Source organism: Trachinotus anak, unplaced genomic scaffold (assembly GCF_046630095.1).
Source record: "Trachinotus anak isolate AG129_WGS33_773 ecotype Australia unplaced genomic scaffold, CSIRO_AGI_Tana_v1 ptg000025l, whole genome shotgun sequence".
NCBI classification, from domain to species: Eukaryota; Metazoa; Chordata; class Actinopteri; order Carangiformes; family Carangidae; genus Trachinotus; species Trachinotus anak.
In genome coordinates this window covers 13,365,178-13,381,580 of record NW_027273876.1, presented here as the reverse complement: position 1 = coordinate 13,381,580, position 16,403 = coordinate 13,365,178, and the positions used below count along the sequence as shown (strand labels likewise).

The following is a 16,403-nucleotide window of genomic DNA, read 5'->3' as shown; positions in this document are numbered from 1 at the left end:
GTGTGCTTCAGCAGTCCAGGGTTTTGTGCGGGCTCGTATGGATGTGGCAGCAGCAGGCAGGGGGGCGTGTCTGGCACCGGTGCCGCTCTCTCTATTGGTGGACGGCTATCCTGGTAACCAACCAACACAACACGCTGGGCGCATGAGAAAACAAGAAAAGTCCGTCGTTTTAAAGCTAATGGCTAACGACGTACCATTTTACAGGGGCAGTAAGTATTTTTCTTATATTTGTCAGGGTCGGGGATGAAGGTTGTGCAAGAATATGAGATCTTAAAGCTAGTTTTGATGTCGTTTCTTGTTAGCTAGTGACATGCTAACCCGTTAGCCTTTCGGTTTGTTGTTAGCGTCAGTGCTAGCTTAACTGTCGGGCGGCTTGCTAGTTTTGCCCCTGTCGCTAACCCAAGGAGATAATTTGCGCGATAAACAGTTAACCGGTAATGGCACTAAAAACTGAAAGCTTGCTGTTTAACGATAACATTGTCAGCAATTGCTAGCGTATTAGCTACTAATGCTATACAAATGAAAATATCAAACGTTAACCACACATCTGTCATCTTCCCGCAGAAGTACTTAGGTCAACTGTATGTTGAGCTGTGTAAACTGATTTTTAAGGTAAACATGTTTGAAATAAGATGGGTAACGTTTGGCGGATATTATGTGTTTGTCCAGCGGGTGGGGCGACATTTTAAACGAACAGCATTCAAGATAATTTAGGTTTCATGGTCACAGGTAACCTTGGGGTTCTCATCTGTGTCCCTCTGCAGTGGTAATTAAACGCGACACAGATTTCAATGATATTTCTGAAGAATGATCGACCCTCTTCAAAATATGGGATAGGGTTATGTGAGCAGCATCATCCGCAGCCACACAATGGATAACGAGGTAAGCCAAGATCGCTTTATGTAACGGCTCATCTGCTCTGCCAGTAGTTTTAAGTTCACATCATCTGTCATTTTACTTGATGTGAGACTCTATCAAGACGCTCTCTTTAATTTTCATGGCATTAAGTGCAACATGCAAACCATGTTTTACAGCAGTGTCTCAGCTGTCACTCTGTTTCTCTGCACTCTGTCACTAACCCGTATTCTCTATCTTCCTTCACAATTCTTTGCTTCTCTTCTGCCCCTGACACTGACAGATGCTGTAGCCTAGTTGACTTGTAGACACTAAGTAAGGGCTTTGTCATTTCTTTGCTCGTCTTGCATGAAATTGATTTAAATAGTATGGCATGAGCTGTAGGTGACCATGTTGTGCAACCAACTGATGCACCTTCCAAAACACACGTATCTGTCTGATTTATCAATGACTCAGGGTCTAGACCAGCATTTTTAAAACTGAAGCAGGCAGTCATCTAATTTTAATTGAGTCCAGTGATATCTGAACAAAGATAGGCTGTTGTTACAGATGTATTTTTTACATTTAAAAAAAAAAGTAGCATTAAACACTAATACTCAGTTGTTCATCACTCTAAGTGATGGTTCATATAATAGATTTGTTATTGTAGAATGCACTTCATGTATTACACAAGGGCACATCATTGCAAGATGTAATATCTCTTGTTCCAGTCATTCTGTAACCAGCGTTCACATCTAATGAGTACAGGTTGGGAGGAGCCTGAATTTGACAGGCCAGAGTCTGAAACACATTAGACTGTGTTCACAAAGTGATAAATCTGCACCCCAGCAATAATTAGGTTTGTAGTGTTTTCAATAAATGATCGGTATTTCATCGCGGCATTGATGCTTTATTTACTCAAGATTGGAGGAGCAAGTTGTTTGCATAAATTTTGTGATGTACCGGACAAAGTGATTGTAGTTTGTGAATGCCTGTGCAACAATGAGGTGGTATGTGACTGTTTTCCTCAAAGCTGCATGTGTGTGTGCGTGTGTGTCCATGCACGTGTTCTTGAAGGAGAGCAAGACGTGCCAAGGAGAGAAGCTTGCCTCTGCTGTGGATGACACTCTGGATGAATATTTAATCGCCCTCCAGCACAAAAACAGGTGAAGTGTGAGCACAGGCTGTTGGGGGAGAGACAGATTAGATTTCACAGAGAAGATACACAATTCTTCCATGACTTTCAGCGCTACCTAATAGGAGCACTGATTGGTTGTTTGCTTTAAGACTCAAAAATTTGTGTTTGAAATGTGGGAGAGTAAATGTTAGAATCGCTCGAAAATGTGTGATGCTCTCATTTGAGTTTTGAATCTTGATCTTATTCCCAAACCTGAGACACCAGTTTTCTTTCCTCCTCAGGATCCTAAAGCGCCTTAAAGTCAAAGACTCCAGGGAGATTGAGTTGGAACGGCTTGAGCAAGGTTTTTCCATTTATCTGAATGGAGCCAATGCTGAAGCCAGTAGGAAACAGCACAAGATCTCTAGCCACAAGTCTGTCACCTCCCCACCTGCTTGGAGGCCTGCACGTACAGCAGGTATGCTGCTCCTGGACCAAAACAAACCTACAGCCACTTAAAAGTAAAAAATCTTATGTAAGACCTCATCATTTTTTACCACTGTTGTGCAGGGGGAACTATTGTTCTTGAGTGTCATTTTTACACTGAAATCCTTTTTACACTGAAATACTCTACGCTTCTGTCATCCTCAGACCATATGGAAACCAGCTAATAGCCACCACTCCTCAGCTTGTAGTTCACATGGCTTGTTCTCATGCTGACTCCCCGGGAATAAATGATAGTGACAGTTGTAGCTGGCAGGCAGTTTCTCGTTCTTCCTCTATGTGCTGTGGACCATCTGCGTATGTGTGCGTTCCTTCTCCTCCTCCTGAGGCAATAGTCTGCTGCGCGCTGCTCATGTTCCTTTCTGTGCTGTGACTCATCGGCAGATGTCTGTAGAAGTGCCCACCAGTTAACTGAAGATAGCTGTAATCTGGAGCAAACGCACAGGAAGAGGAGCCACACCGCCCCAGGAAAGGTCCAGAGGAAAGAATGGGTGCAGGTAGAGGCTTCTTTTAAACCTCGATTGTGTAATTATTTTATAATGAAAGAACACATATTAGATTGTACAGTTTTCCCTTTTTTTATCGTTTATGCAGAATTCTATCAAAATTCGAACAGAGGAAGGACCAAGTTTGAAGATATCTCCAGAAAAGCGCTACTCAGACGATTTTGAGCCCTATGAAAGCGTAAACATGGAGGTAGAGTGAAGACATAACAATGCCTACTAAGCCTGCGTGTGTGGGTGTTTTTTTTTAAGGGAGGGGCTATGTGTCAGATGCAGCTGTCTGTACTACTTAGCATCTCTCTATCTCCCTTTTCCCCTTTATCCAATCACTGTGTTTTTGCAGAGCTCCAGTCCGCGCTCTCCTCGTAGCCCCTGCTCCCCAAGGGACACACGCAAAGTGTCGCGCTCTTTCAGCTCCAGGCCTGAGAGCCAAGGAGGCCAAGCAAGCCAGGAGCACAGTGAAAAGGTGCTTCTCAACCTTGAGGAAGTGAAGGTGAGCGGATAAAGAAATATGCACACTGTTTTATTTCATCTTGTCAAGGTGGCATGAGATGAGGAGAAGCATCAAAATTTGTTTCATTCTCCTGGGTGTTAATTTATGACGGTTTTTCAGAGGTTGTCACACAAATCAAGGGAATACTTAAACTGTCAGCATGTGTGTGTGTGTTTGTGTTTGTGTGTGAATGTGTGTGTTTGCGCCTGTGAGTGCTTACACTGATGACTGCGTGCATGGATGCCTGCATAAACGCTGACCTTTTGTAAATTAGGTCCTGCGTCGGAGCCTGGAGGTTAGCATGCGGCGGAGCAACCGCGGTTCGGCAGGGGAGGAGTCAGACGAAGAGTGGGTGGAGGAGCAGATTGAGAGGGAGGAGAGCACTGAGAGTCTGGACGAACTGGGGCTGCCTCTTTCATCCTCCAAGTCCTCCTCTAACCCTCGGCCCAGCGGCTCCCACAGTCATTTCGACTCTGCAAACCTCATTGTCCTAGACTTCGGACCCTCACCTAAAGGTAGGCTTCAGCATCCACTTTGATATGTAAATGTGTCATTGATTTTCAGCTTGAGTCTTAATTGTCCACAGCGGTTCTGTCTCCTCCTTATCTGCTTCATCAGCGCTGACTGGTACACAATGAGAATAAGGAAGTACACTCCCTTGTATTGAGCGGTTCAGCTGCTGTGTTTGTCAGCACGTGGAATGCAAAAAGAGTGTGACACTTTTATCCCTAATAAATGTCTGTTGTAATCACAGTATATGCCCCGTCTGAGAATGTTTCCCAGTTCACACAAATTGCTCACTTTCTCACTTGTTCTAGGTCGTAAGATTGAACGTTCTCTGTCTGCAAAAAGGAAAGAAAGCACTGACAACTTTATACCCATCAAGCCTATGTTGGTGAAGAGCAAGACATTAGATAGGCCACCTTCAGATGAGAGCTGGGATGGTCAGAGTAAGTCTTTAAACATTTTTAGAATATGGCTATATATTCTGTCTATATATTCACATTTAAAAAGTATGACCTGAGAGTCATGATTTATTTTCTCTAAAATTCAAAGACTGCTGATTTCCCAGTTTGGAAAATACAAGCCCTTTGAAAGATGTGTCGATATAGATTAGGTAGATGCATGGCTTTTGCTGAAAAAAAAGTGTGCCTCTTGCTTAAGGGCCAAGAAGTCGTCTGGAAAGACCCCTGTCAGCGGCCAGAAAGGCTTCTGTTGAGGAGCGAGACCCAGAGGAGATGGCGTGCAGGGTGCGCCAGGCAATCCAGAGAGAAAATGACCCTGTGCACAGTCCTGAGCTCTTCAGTCGCAGCACGGTTCGCCTGCCTCACACTGCACCTTTTACATCTTTACACAAACAAACATTTTTCTCTACTATTAACGGTTAGTTTCATGGTGATCCAGAACATAAGAGACTGTTTTTGGCTTGATTTCCACCCATAAGTCTAGACATGCACTATATGTGCTTTTGATTTTAATACAGCAATAATGTCCTGGATTTGTCTTACATGAAAACCCTGCCCCTAAAGCTTGTTTATCTTCCTCTTCTACTCTGCTTTCTCCTCATCCAGGGAAGGGCACACCAGATAATAAATGGCTTAGTGCACCACAACACCCACGACAGGAATGAGAGCAGTGTCACTTTGGCCATGCAGAGAATCACTCTTCTGGGCCCCGGGTATGTTGACAGAATATGACACTTAAACACACAGGTACTGTATATACATCCTGTCCTCTGGGTAGAAGGACACCTGGTCTTTTATATCAAGCAGTGTCAGAGCAAACATAATAATGTTTTATAGAAACTAATAGGAACAGAGATTTATGATGTGTATGCCCTCTGACCTTGGAGAATTATTTATCAGTGTAGCTATCACAGTAGTCAGTCATTCTGCACCACTGATATGAAGGTCAGGGACGAGAGGCAAAGCAGCAGAGCTGAGGATGTCATCCCTCTGTTCAGACAGCAACAGAAGCTGCTGACAGCCTTGGAGAAACTTGAAGCTGGACCCAGCTACAACATTCCTGTCAAAACAGACTATAGCAAGCAGCCGGTGAGTCAGTAACACCGTCTCACAGTTCAGAATGAATAATCCTGATGCTGCTGGGTGTGACATAATGAGTGTACAGAAACACTTGTGAATCATCTGTGTTGCTATTGCAGAGAAGGCAGTCCTCAGCAGAGGTCACCCCTGCATTGTATGTTACCATGGAGATCCTGTCAAACTGGGGGAACGCTCTGCAGGTTGGGCTGACTGAGTTGCAGTTCTTCTGCCCCCGAAACAAGAAGCTGTATGTGTCACCTCACGACCTGGACATCAGGAACACTGACTACCCCGGGAATCTGGGGGCGCTTGTCAATGGAAAGGTGAAGGTGAGTCTCTGCTGCTTCAGCATCCTGAATGACTTCTGCTTGTATGTAGGCACAAATTAAATCTGTATAGAAAATTACACCAATTAAACTATGAACCTGACAATATCCTCAGCTTTGTGTAGCACACTGTGAGTCCTTCCCATTGCCCAGCATCCTTACATATTTGCACTCAAGTATGTACAAAATTTATTGTGTAGTGTGCCCTAAAATTATGATTTAATGTTTTTACATATTCTTAATTTTACATTTATTCACAGTTTTTTTTATCTTTTGTATAAATGTAATTAAAATTTGAAAATTAGATATTCTATGATTTGCATAAAATGTTTTTGTTAGAATTTTTTCAGCTTCATCACATTTACATACAAATTTCTTTGGACAAAATTAAAACTATTAAAAATATTAAAACTATTAAAAGAAATCACAGCAGACATTTTGACTTTTCCTTTTCACAGGAAAAGGAAAAGCATAAATGTTACTAATAACATTAATTATGGCTCTGTTCCATTTTACCGTCCCAATTGGCAATGACAGGAAACAAGTGTGCACAATAACAGGGCTGTAAAGCTGAAACATCTAAAGGGGATGCAGCCATCATCAACATTATCAATTACACCTGTGCTTGTACACCTGTCTGCTGTGTAAAACCGATATTTTGTCTACTCTCTTGGGTCCACAGACCACCAAAGATCGTCACATGTGGACGTGTCCATTCCACCCTCCTATCCAGCTCTACTTCATCATCAGGAACACAGAGCGCTCCCCAGACTTTGGAATATCCCGCATTAAAATCTGGAACTACAACAGAAGCCTGAATGTACGTGCTTTTTATTTTTTGTGTGTCAGTCCATTTTATAAAAAGTTGAATTGTAAAATACCATTTGTTCAACACAAGTGCAGTCTGTTCCAAACATCGTCTGATTTATCCCCCTCTCAAGTTCAGAGATTGTTCATCTGTGGCAAGCTCATAAATCCTGCATCCTTGTGCATTGTCACTATAATACAGGGTGTATTGATGTGGTGACGTCAGGGGTGTGGTTCTCTTTAAGCAGTGGCTGGCTGAACTGCCAGTCAGTGTGTCCAAATGTGGAACAGTGAGAGATTAGCCCCAGAGGATTAGTGTTAGGGGAAACGTGGGTTTCTGCCTTTCAACCTCATTGCTATATAGAGGGGTACAAAAACCCCATCGCATCTCTTCCTATGTTACTACAGCTGTCTCAAATTACTTGATGTCTTGACCCTGGAAGGTAAGGAGCTGTTGGTGGGAAATAGGTTCTAGTCTGACCTGGGTTTACAGTGTTTACTGTCTGGAGGATCAAGCAGATTTGAGTTGGGCTTCAGCCATTCCCTCATGGCAGCCATGTCTCTGCGAGTGTGCTAATTACTGCTAGCTTGGAGAGCTCTTACTCTGCGTATAAGAAATAGATAAATGAATCAATGTGCGTGTGAGTGAAATTTCCCAGTTGATATACGCTTATCTATATATATGCTTATGCTTTTAGGTTTATAGTTTGTCTTGCTTTGCTTGAGATTTTGAATCGTTATGTGCTCAAAATATTGTTCAGTATACAAAACAACTTTTGATTTGAATAAGCCTGTGAATATTCTCATTTGTCCAGGTCATAGTATCTCAAAGGAGTTTTAAATCGAAAGCAACTGGACTTGGTTATTTGTCTAGGAAGACGTTTCACATCCAAGAGGCTTCATCATGATGAAGCCTATTGGATTTTGATTTGATTTTGATTTGCATCCTAAATATTTGGTTGAATATGTAGAATGTGTTTTGTTGATTTCAGGCATTAAAATCTTTATTATTTGAGCATTTAGTAACACAAATTGGTGTTAAAAGCCAAATAGCGTTCAAGCTGTTAAACATGGCTTTAAGTTGAAGGTGCAGGTAAATTAATGCCCTGTTTCTTTTTCAGGAGCTTGACATTGGTGCACGGCACATTAAGCTGTACCTCAACAGCACGTTGGTGTTTGAAGGTGAGCTGGAGAAGGGCTGCGGCAACCAGGTGTTTGACTACAGCACCACAGTAGATCTTCAGGATTTCGAGGTGTCAGACTCCTTGTTTTCCAGTCCTGTGTCTTCACGGCACAATCTGCGGGGTGTCAGCCCCCAGCGCCATGAGGACAGGAATGGTGGGGAGGGCAGCAGCACTCAGCGACACCACAGTTCGAATCTGCAGCCATCAGACGCAGCAGGCCAGGCCATGATAGACATGCAGGAGAAATCACATACACCGCTACCACCAATCGCACCTTCACAGGTGGGGGTTTCATCCTCCTCTCACCACTCCTCCACTCAAAGAAACTCTTTTGACCTGTCTGCCTCAGAAGAGCCCCTCTCTCTCAGGCAGCAGGTGGTGCAACCAGTACCCATGGAGCAGACTGTCACCACCCAGCCGTCGTCCTCACGAGTGGCCCCCCAGTGGCTGCAGCCCCTGAGCAGAGGGGCTCCAGAGGGCTGCGAAGCCAGCAGGGAGAGGCCCCGCTGGCTGGTACCGCAGCACTCTGCAGAGCCTAAATCACCATCAGCCTCAGCCTCTTCAATGCTGCCAGAGCTGCCTTGTAACCCGGGCCGGGTGTGCAGAGGGATGGAGAGGACAGTGAATGGGGGTCAGTGGAAGGGTGATTCTCTGGACCTGAGCTGCGACCTGTTGGAGGAATTTGGGGAGCAAAAGCCAGATAGACCCATCAGTGGACGCAGGAGCTCATTCCGAAGCAGTGCAGTCACTGCTCGGCAGACAGATGAGCAGCACCTCAGAGCTACAGCGCTGTCAAACACAGGTAACCAATGCTACGGCCTCCTCTGTGAGAATGTAATATGGAAACAAGAGAGGGACACCTTTATATGTGGTTATTTAACCCCTGCAGCTTGTATTTCCCCTAATAATATAAATATAATAATCTCTCAAAATACTAATTCAATTATTATTAAACTATATTTGTAATTCCTAAATGAGAAATCAGATGATATACTAATCAAAAAGTGTATTGGAATTCTTCAACCGTATTATCATTAGTTTGAGGCTTGTCATTTTGTCACTGTTTGTTGGACTTCACCTTGGGTGCTATCTGGGTCATGTGGTTTTATACACCTCATCACTAGGTCCCTAAATGAAATGCTACTCTCTCAGTCATTTTTGATGTTAATTTGTTTGTTTGAGACAGTCACCACATAAAGCATGCATTTGTGGGGTGACAGCAGTATTTTGTGATGTCTGTTATTGGACTCGTTGACAAATGAAAGGGCTACTGCTCACACTACAGCATACTAACCAGCCATGTACATTATTCTGGCCTTTGTGGTGTGTAATGATTCATCTTGCACATCTTAAATAAGACTGTGGAAAGCGGTAGATTGCCATGTCTCAAAGCTGTCTGCCACTTCCCTCAATCTCCCAGCAAAATGAACAAACTACCTTATTTAAGGGGCTATTTGTAGGCCTACATGGTTCCAGGGTATGTCCCAGAAATAAGGTCCATAATCTCCTCCCTCTTGCCTGTGAACAGATGTTGAAGCAATGGTTAGCAAATAGTCAGTTTAATTTAAAATGGTCTCTTTTGTGAAATTTAGAACTGCTTAGAAATGAGACACCTGCAATACAGTTGTACAAAACAACTTGTATTCTGTGGTTGATAATAAAATCAAAGGATTTTCTTATTTCCTTTGGCTTGTTAGTAATTAATTGCTAATGTTTGTGTATTTGCCAGATGAGCCACTGTCATTGGTGAACACCAGCAGGAGGCAGAGCTCGTCTCGGGCTCAGCTGCACAGCCAGCAGGATGACACCCTTATGGAGTCCTGGGACTCTCTCATTAAGTTCAACCAATGCCAGCGTGGACGCATCTCCAACATGGGCTTCGAAGGTGACATCTTTGATGAGTTCCTCCAGCGCCAGGGCCGTGGTCCACCCACAGTCCCAGTTAATCCCTCTACAGCACCCAGGAGCCCCCTTTCCTCCTTATCCGCTCAAGGGGCTCTGTGTGAAGGCCCTGATGATGATCCATCCATGGAGCGGGAAGACGAGTTTGAAATCCCTGTACTGCCACAGGGTCAAAGACTGGTCATCAACATCCTGTCCACATGGGGTGATCGCCACTACGTGGGCCTCAATGGCTTGGAGGTGTTCAGCTCCAGCGGAGAGCCTCTTCGACCTGCTCACATCCGTGCTGATCCTCCAGACATCAACATTCTCCCTGCATATGGCAAAGATCCACGTGTTGTTACCAACTTGATTGATGGCGTTAATCGCACACAGGATGACATGCATCTTTGGCTAGCCCCGTTCACCCCTGGTCGTAGCCACACCATCTTCCTGGACTTTGGAGCTCCCTACCAAGTGGCCATGATCCGTGTGTGGAACTACAACAAGTCACGCATCCACTCTTTCCGAGGGGTGAAAGAGGTGGAAATGCTCCTGGATGGCAGGTGTATCTTCAGCGGGGAGATTGCCAAAGCCTCAGGGACCCTGTCTGGAGGTATCTGAACAAAACAGCCTCACTGGTTTTTATGCTCCTTTGTGTGTTTTATCAACTCCTTTTTTCTCACAATGTTGTCTTTTCAGGACTGGACCAGTTTGGGGACACTATCCTGTTCACCACTGATGATGACATCCTGGAGGCTATGTCTCGTTTTGATGAAACCTTCCTAAGTGAAGGTGAGGGTCCCGAGAGCCTGGTGTATGAGGAGGAGCTGCAGAGACCACGCACTGCTGATGGAGAGGGAGAGGAAAGACCCTTCACACAGGCCGGTTTCCGAGAGGAAGACCTCACTGTAAGTACAGTAAATAAAACGTGATCTGAGATTTAATTGTGTAGAAACCAATAGAAACCATGTGCATAATACCGGGGAAGGATAGCTGACAGTGTAACCAGCATCAAGAGTAGATTAGCCATCACACCATCAGCAGGACAGTGTAGCACAATTATGCTTTAAATATGTCCACTTGTTTTCTTAGTTGAAACTCCATCTCAATCCCACTGTGAGCCAGTCTGAGGAGAACATGGAACACATTCCTGGGATGTACACTGGAAAGTGTAAGTACATTACTAATATCCTGTCATCACATGTTCTGTTCTCTTTTTAATTAGTGTTTGTCTTTGGATACTTACAAAGACTGTCTTCCTTCCTCCCAGGCCTTAGACTAGAGCTGTTGTTGACTTGGGGTGACTCCCACTACATGGGCCTGACTGGACTGGAGGTGGTGGGGAAAGAGGGAGAGAGTTTACCTTTAGACCTCAGTATGATGGCTGCCTCACCCAGAGACCTCAATGACCTGCCTGAGTATGGACACGACCTGCGCACACTTGATAAGTACGTCCAGCGCTAAATGTACTATATGCTCTCAAAAGAAATCTAATATCACAATGAAAATCCAGACTCTTTATTGTCTGTTTTCATTATTCAGGCTTATTGATGGCCACAACATTACTACTGAGGACCAGCACATGTGGCTGATCCCTTTCTCCTGTGGAGAGCCCCACACCCTGACCATTACTTTCAACAAGTCCCAGACCATCGCTGGACTCCGTATCTGGAACTACAACAAGTCTCCTGAGGACTCTTACAGGGGGGTGAGTCACTTCTCTGTTGGGCTCAAACAGTATTTGCTAAGAAAGTGTAGTTGTTATAAAAGGCTAAAGATTCCTTTGAATAATAATAATAATAATAATAATAAATAGATAAATACTATGCACATAAACTGGGAAACAACTAAGTATGATAAATCACATTACAGTGTCAGTTGCCTCAGGCGGGAGCAGAGATCATTCGATGTTCTTGGATATAGAAGTGTCAGACAGTGGCAAACATCAGACCAAAATAGAATTCACACATAAAGAACTGCTTCTCGTGAGCAAATTAACAGCACAAGTTCGCAAACCTGCTTGAATCACAGTTCACACTAACAAAGATTTAGATTTGACAAGACAGGTTCTATGCAGAAGACTATATACAACACATAAAACAGACAACTATCTTCGTATTTGGTTCAGGTGAAGGTGATCCATGTTTTCGTGGACGATGTCGCGATCTCTCCAATGGAGGGATTCCTGATCAGGAAAGGACCGGGCAACTGTCACTTTGACTTTGCACAGGAGATCCTCTTCATAGACTTCCTTCAGACTCCCACAGACAACAAGAGTGCTGAAGACTACCATAAGTAGGAGCCAGAGTTTGCATTCGCTTGCATTCCTACTTCAGGAGAAAGTTTGGAATTTCATCTCATAATTCATAATTTTGTTGTTTCTAATGCAGAGGAAGCTCTAAGAAACAAGAGCAGGCCAGCATGGACTATGAAGCTCCCATCATGCCTTGTGGGTGTATCCTTTTATAGACAGATCAGATTTGTGGGTTCAGGCAACAGTAACCCATCTGCATTGGTTGCTTTGGTAACAACAAAGGCAAGCATGTGTTCACTAACAGGTCTTTTTCAACAGTGAAGAAAAACAACAGACTGCAGGCTGGAGGAGCAAGATAAGGAACTGAGATGCCTCCTTCCTTTCAGTGTACAGTAATATGAGCCAAAGTGCAAAACTCTTCCTAAATGCCAGACAAATATATAACTGGTGGATAACATGTGAATACTGTACATACTGCCATGTTTCATGTTACTGTCACAGCTGGCTAACAGGTTAATGGTGCTGTGGTTGTAATGCTGTTACTCTGTGTGCCAGTCTAAACAAAGCCTTTGCACCATCATGAATGAATGCTTTATATGTGCTATACAACATGTTGTATATTCCTTTAGCTTAACCCATCAGTCATTTTTCAGCTGCAGCTGTTAACAACGTGGGGAGACCCGTACTACATCGGTCTCAACGGCCTGGAGTTTTATGACCAGAGCCATGAGAAGATCAGTCTCAGTGACAACAGTATCCTTTTTTATGAGTTCACATTGGCCTTCATGCATCTCTCCTTGCGAACCTGACCTCTCTTCACCAGCTATAATATATCCATATCATCAATTACTTTTTATGTGGTCTGGTGGTTGCTCGCTTGAGTATTTGTGGTGTAAATCTGTAGACAATGAGTTAAAATGACCACAAATTTTAAAGTCACAAATTATGAAATTGGCCTGTACACTTATGCCCATTTGTATTATTAGTTACACATGTGCTTTTCCAGCTGAAATAGTTCCTCAGAAGCTACATTGTTATTTTGATAAGCAAAGAGTTATTACACAGTTTCCATCATAAATATATGAGAAAAGGATTTACTCCAAACAGGAGAGGAGACTTAAAGAAGAGAGACATTAAAGGTTTAAAAACCCTCTACAACTGCTACACAACCAGTCCTATTCTAATGCAATACAGAGGGAGGGTGTGTATAGTTAATGAATGGAATTGGTGGTAAATTAATAACAGCTGTTAAAGAAGCATTAATGAATGTCTGTTTCTTAACATCATGTCCACCAGACATCGCTGCTTTTCCAGACAGTGTGAATGTACTGGACAATGTGAGTGGTGATGTGAGGACTCCAGATAAATTAATAGATGGTGTCAGCAGCACCCATGATGGACGACACATGTGGTTAGCCCCGGTTCTGCCCGGACTGGTGAGGAAGTGTGAGAGAGAGAGAGAGAGAGAGAATGAGAGACAATAAGAGACCACACTGCAGTCAGTTAACCCACTCACATTTCCATGTAGGTGAATCGGGTGTACGTCATCTTTGATCAGCCGGTGACAGTGTCTATGATCAAGTTGTGGAACTACTCTAAGACACCACAGAGAGGAGTGAAGGAGTTTGGGGTGAGTCTCTCTGTCTGCTGTGAGCTGGGCATTCTTTTTTTTCTTTTTTTTTAATAAATGTGACTCCAGGCAGCAAAATCTGAATGTCTCTCTGTGTGTACAGCTGCTGGTGGACGACCTCCTGGTGTATAACGGCATCTTGGACAGTGTCAGCCACATGGCACGAGGCATTCTGCCCACCTGTGACCCAGTGGTGCCGTACCACACCATCCTGTTCACAGACAATGCCTACATTGCACACCGTGAGAGGAACACTGTTATCAGGTATCCACATTTTCTAAGACATAGATATACACTGGTTGGTTGGACAATTATTTTACGAAAAATAGTGATTGTTGTTTTTCCAGAACATTTAGTGCCAAAGGGTCATAAATGGATGATTTATTACTGTGAATTAATTTAATGGCATTTGATGAGAAGCTCGGGAATCTGATGCAGAGACACTAATGGGTTGAAAAATTACATTAAGTCCCTCTGCCCCAAGTAGTGAGTTGTTTTGAACAGAGATATGCTTTTCTCCACTTCAGCCCCCGTGGCAGCCGACACCACCAACAGTGAGTAACAGAGCTCCTGAAAGTCCCGTGTCAGCACCTCCCTGTGGTCAGTCCCTGTATTGAAGAGTCCCTCAGTTCCCTCAAATGTCCCGCAGACATCCCACACCCTCTTTACCACACGCTTGACTTGTGATGCCTCAGTCCGTCCTCTCTCCCTTTCTCTCTCCTCTGTTACCTCTCTAGCCTCATACTTGGTCTCAAGGCCTGGACCTGCTGGCTTCAAGCTTTGTTATCAGTCAGCCTTCCATTTTGTGTTGTTTCCTGTCCCAGTTTCCCATATGCACAACAAACTGACTTAACTGTGTCCGCTGTGTCTTCCATTTCTTGCTGTGTTGCAGTAATTATGTGGAGGATCAGGACGTGAAGATGACCAATGAGAATCAGATAGTCCATCACAACAAGAAGAAGCAGACAGCAGATCCAGGTGAGTCGGGGAAGCAACTGGACTCAGATTAGAGCCTGTACTCAGTAGTTTGAATATTTCTATGTAAAAGCTTGTTTGTTCTCCCTCAATGCAGCTCTGCGACCTAAGACCTGCATGACTGATGGTGGGAAACACGGAAAGAGGAGGTACTGACTGACAAACAGACAGATGTGGATTCAGTGTTTGTACAAAGTGAGCAAATCTTAAGAGGAGGATCGACGGCTGACTTTTTAAACACACCTTCTGGTGGGTGACTTTCAAAAACCGCTCCTACATTAAGACCCAAATCAGCCTTGGTTTGTAATGGCGGCTTGACAGCGGCTCACGAGGAGGACAGAGGCCGCACAGATAACAATGGGCTTACACACACACACACGCACACACACAGGATTCCACTTTATGGTTGGATTACTCCCTTTTCCGTTGCTGTGAAGACACACCCACACATGCATATTATCTTGGAACACGTACTATGTTGTTGTCCCGGTTGTCCCTCCCAGTGCCAGGATAAACCTGTGAGGCTGCATTTTATCAGCCCTTTTATTGTGCCTAGTACTAAACTCTATATCTGTGGCTGCTACTTGTGACTTTTGTGCTGCATATTCAAATGCTGCTTGTGGCGTGTAAATACTCGAAAGAAAAAAGAAAAAAAAACAGCTCAAAGCCACACAGATACACTCCCGTCAGGATGTGGCTGACGTTACGTTTCTTAAAGAATTTTATCCACTGATGAGCCTAAACGATCAGCTCTTTGCCTGATGGGTATGAGAACTGACTAACACTCCCGCCAGTGCACCAACCAACCATAATGCTATGCAGACACTAATTTATATCAATAATTTCTAACTGTTGGCTAATATATTTCAAAGCCTAACAGTTTTTACTTTGGAAAGTGCTTCCAGAGATGTTTTGACCTCTGGAAGGTTTATATTGATGGTTAAAGTGGTCACCGAAAAAGAACAGTAGTCAGATTTTTGTACATTTCATGTAAAATAAGATGGAGACTGAAGATGTACGACTTCAGAGTATGTTACCAAACTCCACTCTTGAATTTTCAGCATATACTTGGCTCTACACAATTAGGTCAGTTTTTTTCTGCTTTACATCAGGTAGAAAAAACTGGTTTGCAATCCAAGTGACCTTTATTGAAGTTGCTATATGGTAGTGTTTTTGGAGGCAAACGTTTCTTGAGCCAGTTAAGATGTTTTAGTAATTTGGTTGGAAAAAAACAAAAAAAACAAAACATTTTCCAGTTTAGATTTTGTGTTGATAGAGTAACAGGTAACTTCTTATATGCAAATACTATAAACTTACCTCAAATTAAGAAGAATCTTTAAAAAGGGATAAATATGCTTCTACTTTCACTATAATACTTGTTGGTGTTGTACTATTCATTCATTCAATATTTACTGTGCTAACTTGTTGCATGGGAAAGGTTCCTCAGCATTAGTGGTCTTAAAATGTTAGATACTTTATTGTTTGGAGGAGTTTTTACTGCTTCATTGAGCCCCAATATAAACTATTTCATACTCCTTACACTTGATGGGAGTAATTGTATAGCAAATGCAGTTTTATGTATTTAATTTATGTATGTCCGACAGCAACAGTAGCCATTACTCTGTATCTCAGTCCTGCTCTGTGGGGTGGTGGCTGTTGTATGTATAACATTTAGTGTTTTGAAATATTTAATTATTTTTCTAATCTTGATTAAATATGTATATTTGATGTAGGTTTATTTGAATGAATAAAATTTAAATAATCTATCTTACATCAGTTTTCTGAAAAAGATAAAATCTTCTTTGCTGGTTTACAAAATCTCCTTTCTCCTGTGGTTGAATGACTTG

General features: G+C 43.2%; 1 protein-coding gene across 4 annotated transcripts; it reads left to right on the top strand.

Moving 5' to 3' along the window:
• Positions 1–56: 56 nt before the first annotated feature.
• On the top strand, positions 57–16,327 carry LOC139608476 (katanin-interacting protein). Of its 4 annotated transcripts, XM_071462280.1 has the most exons (30): positions 110–209; positions 565–612; positions 765–882; positions 1,912–2,000; positions 2,254–2,429; positions 2,840–2,952; positions 3,050–3,151; positions 3,302–3,451; positions 3,726–3,966; positions 4,270–4,401; positions 4,616–4,767; positions 5,023–5,129; positions 5,415–5,505; positions 5,616–5,825; positions 6,505–6,642; positions 7,751–8,615; positions 9,543–10,310; positions 10,397–10,605; positions 10,790–10,868; positions 10,968–11,145; positions 11,240–11,405; positions 11,826–11,992; positions 12,088–12,152; positions 12,594–12,704; positions 13,248–13,387; positions 13,480–13,581; positions 13,685–13,845; positions 14,109–14,135; positions 14,474–14,559; positions 14,654–16,327. In XM_071462280.1, the coding sequence occupies exons 3-30, from the start codon at positions 871–873 to the stop codon at positions 14,710–14,712; spliced, it is 4,896 nt and encodes a 1,631-aa protein (XP_071318381.1). In that variant the 5' UTR covers positions 110–209; positions 565–612; positions 765–870; the 3' UTR covers positions 14,713–16,327. The 4 variants fall into 4 exon arrangements, with proteins under 4 accessions (XP_071318380.1, XP_071318383.1, XP_071318382.1 ...); XM_071462279.1 differs by lacking the exon at positions 565–612 and having other exon boundaries at positions 57–209; XM_071462281.1 differs by lacking the exon at positions 565–612 and having other exon boundaries at positions 97–209; positions 730–882.
• The last annotated feature ends 76 nt before the right edge of the window (positions 16,328–16,403 follow it).

What these genes read in the sequence shown, in the direction of transcription:
- LOC139608476 (XM_071462279.1), top strand. An exon ending in CTCAGGGACCCTGTCTGGAG is followed by an intron (nt 10,311 to 10,396) that starts GTATCTGAACAA and finishes TTGTCTTTTCAG; the next exon opens with GACTGGACCAGTTTGGGGAC. An exon ending in GATCAGTCTCAGTGACAACA is followed by an intron (nt 12,705 to 13,247) that starts GTATCCTTTTTT and finishes CATGTCCACCAG; the next exon opens with ACATCGCTGCTTTTCCAGAC.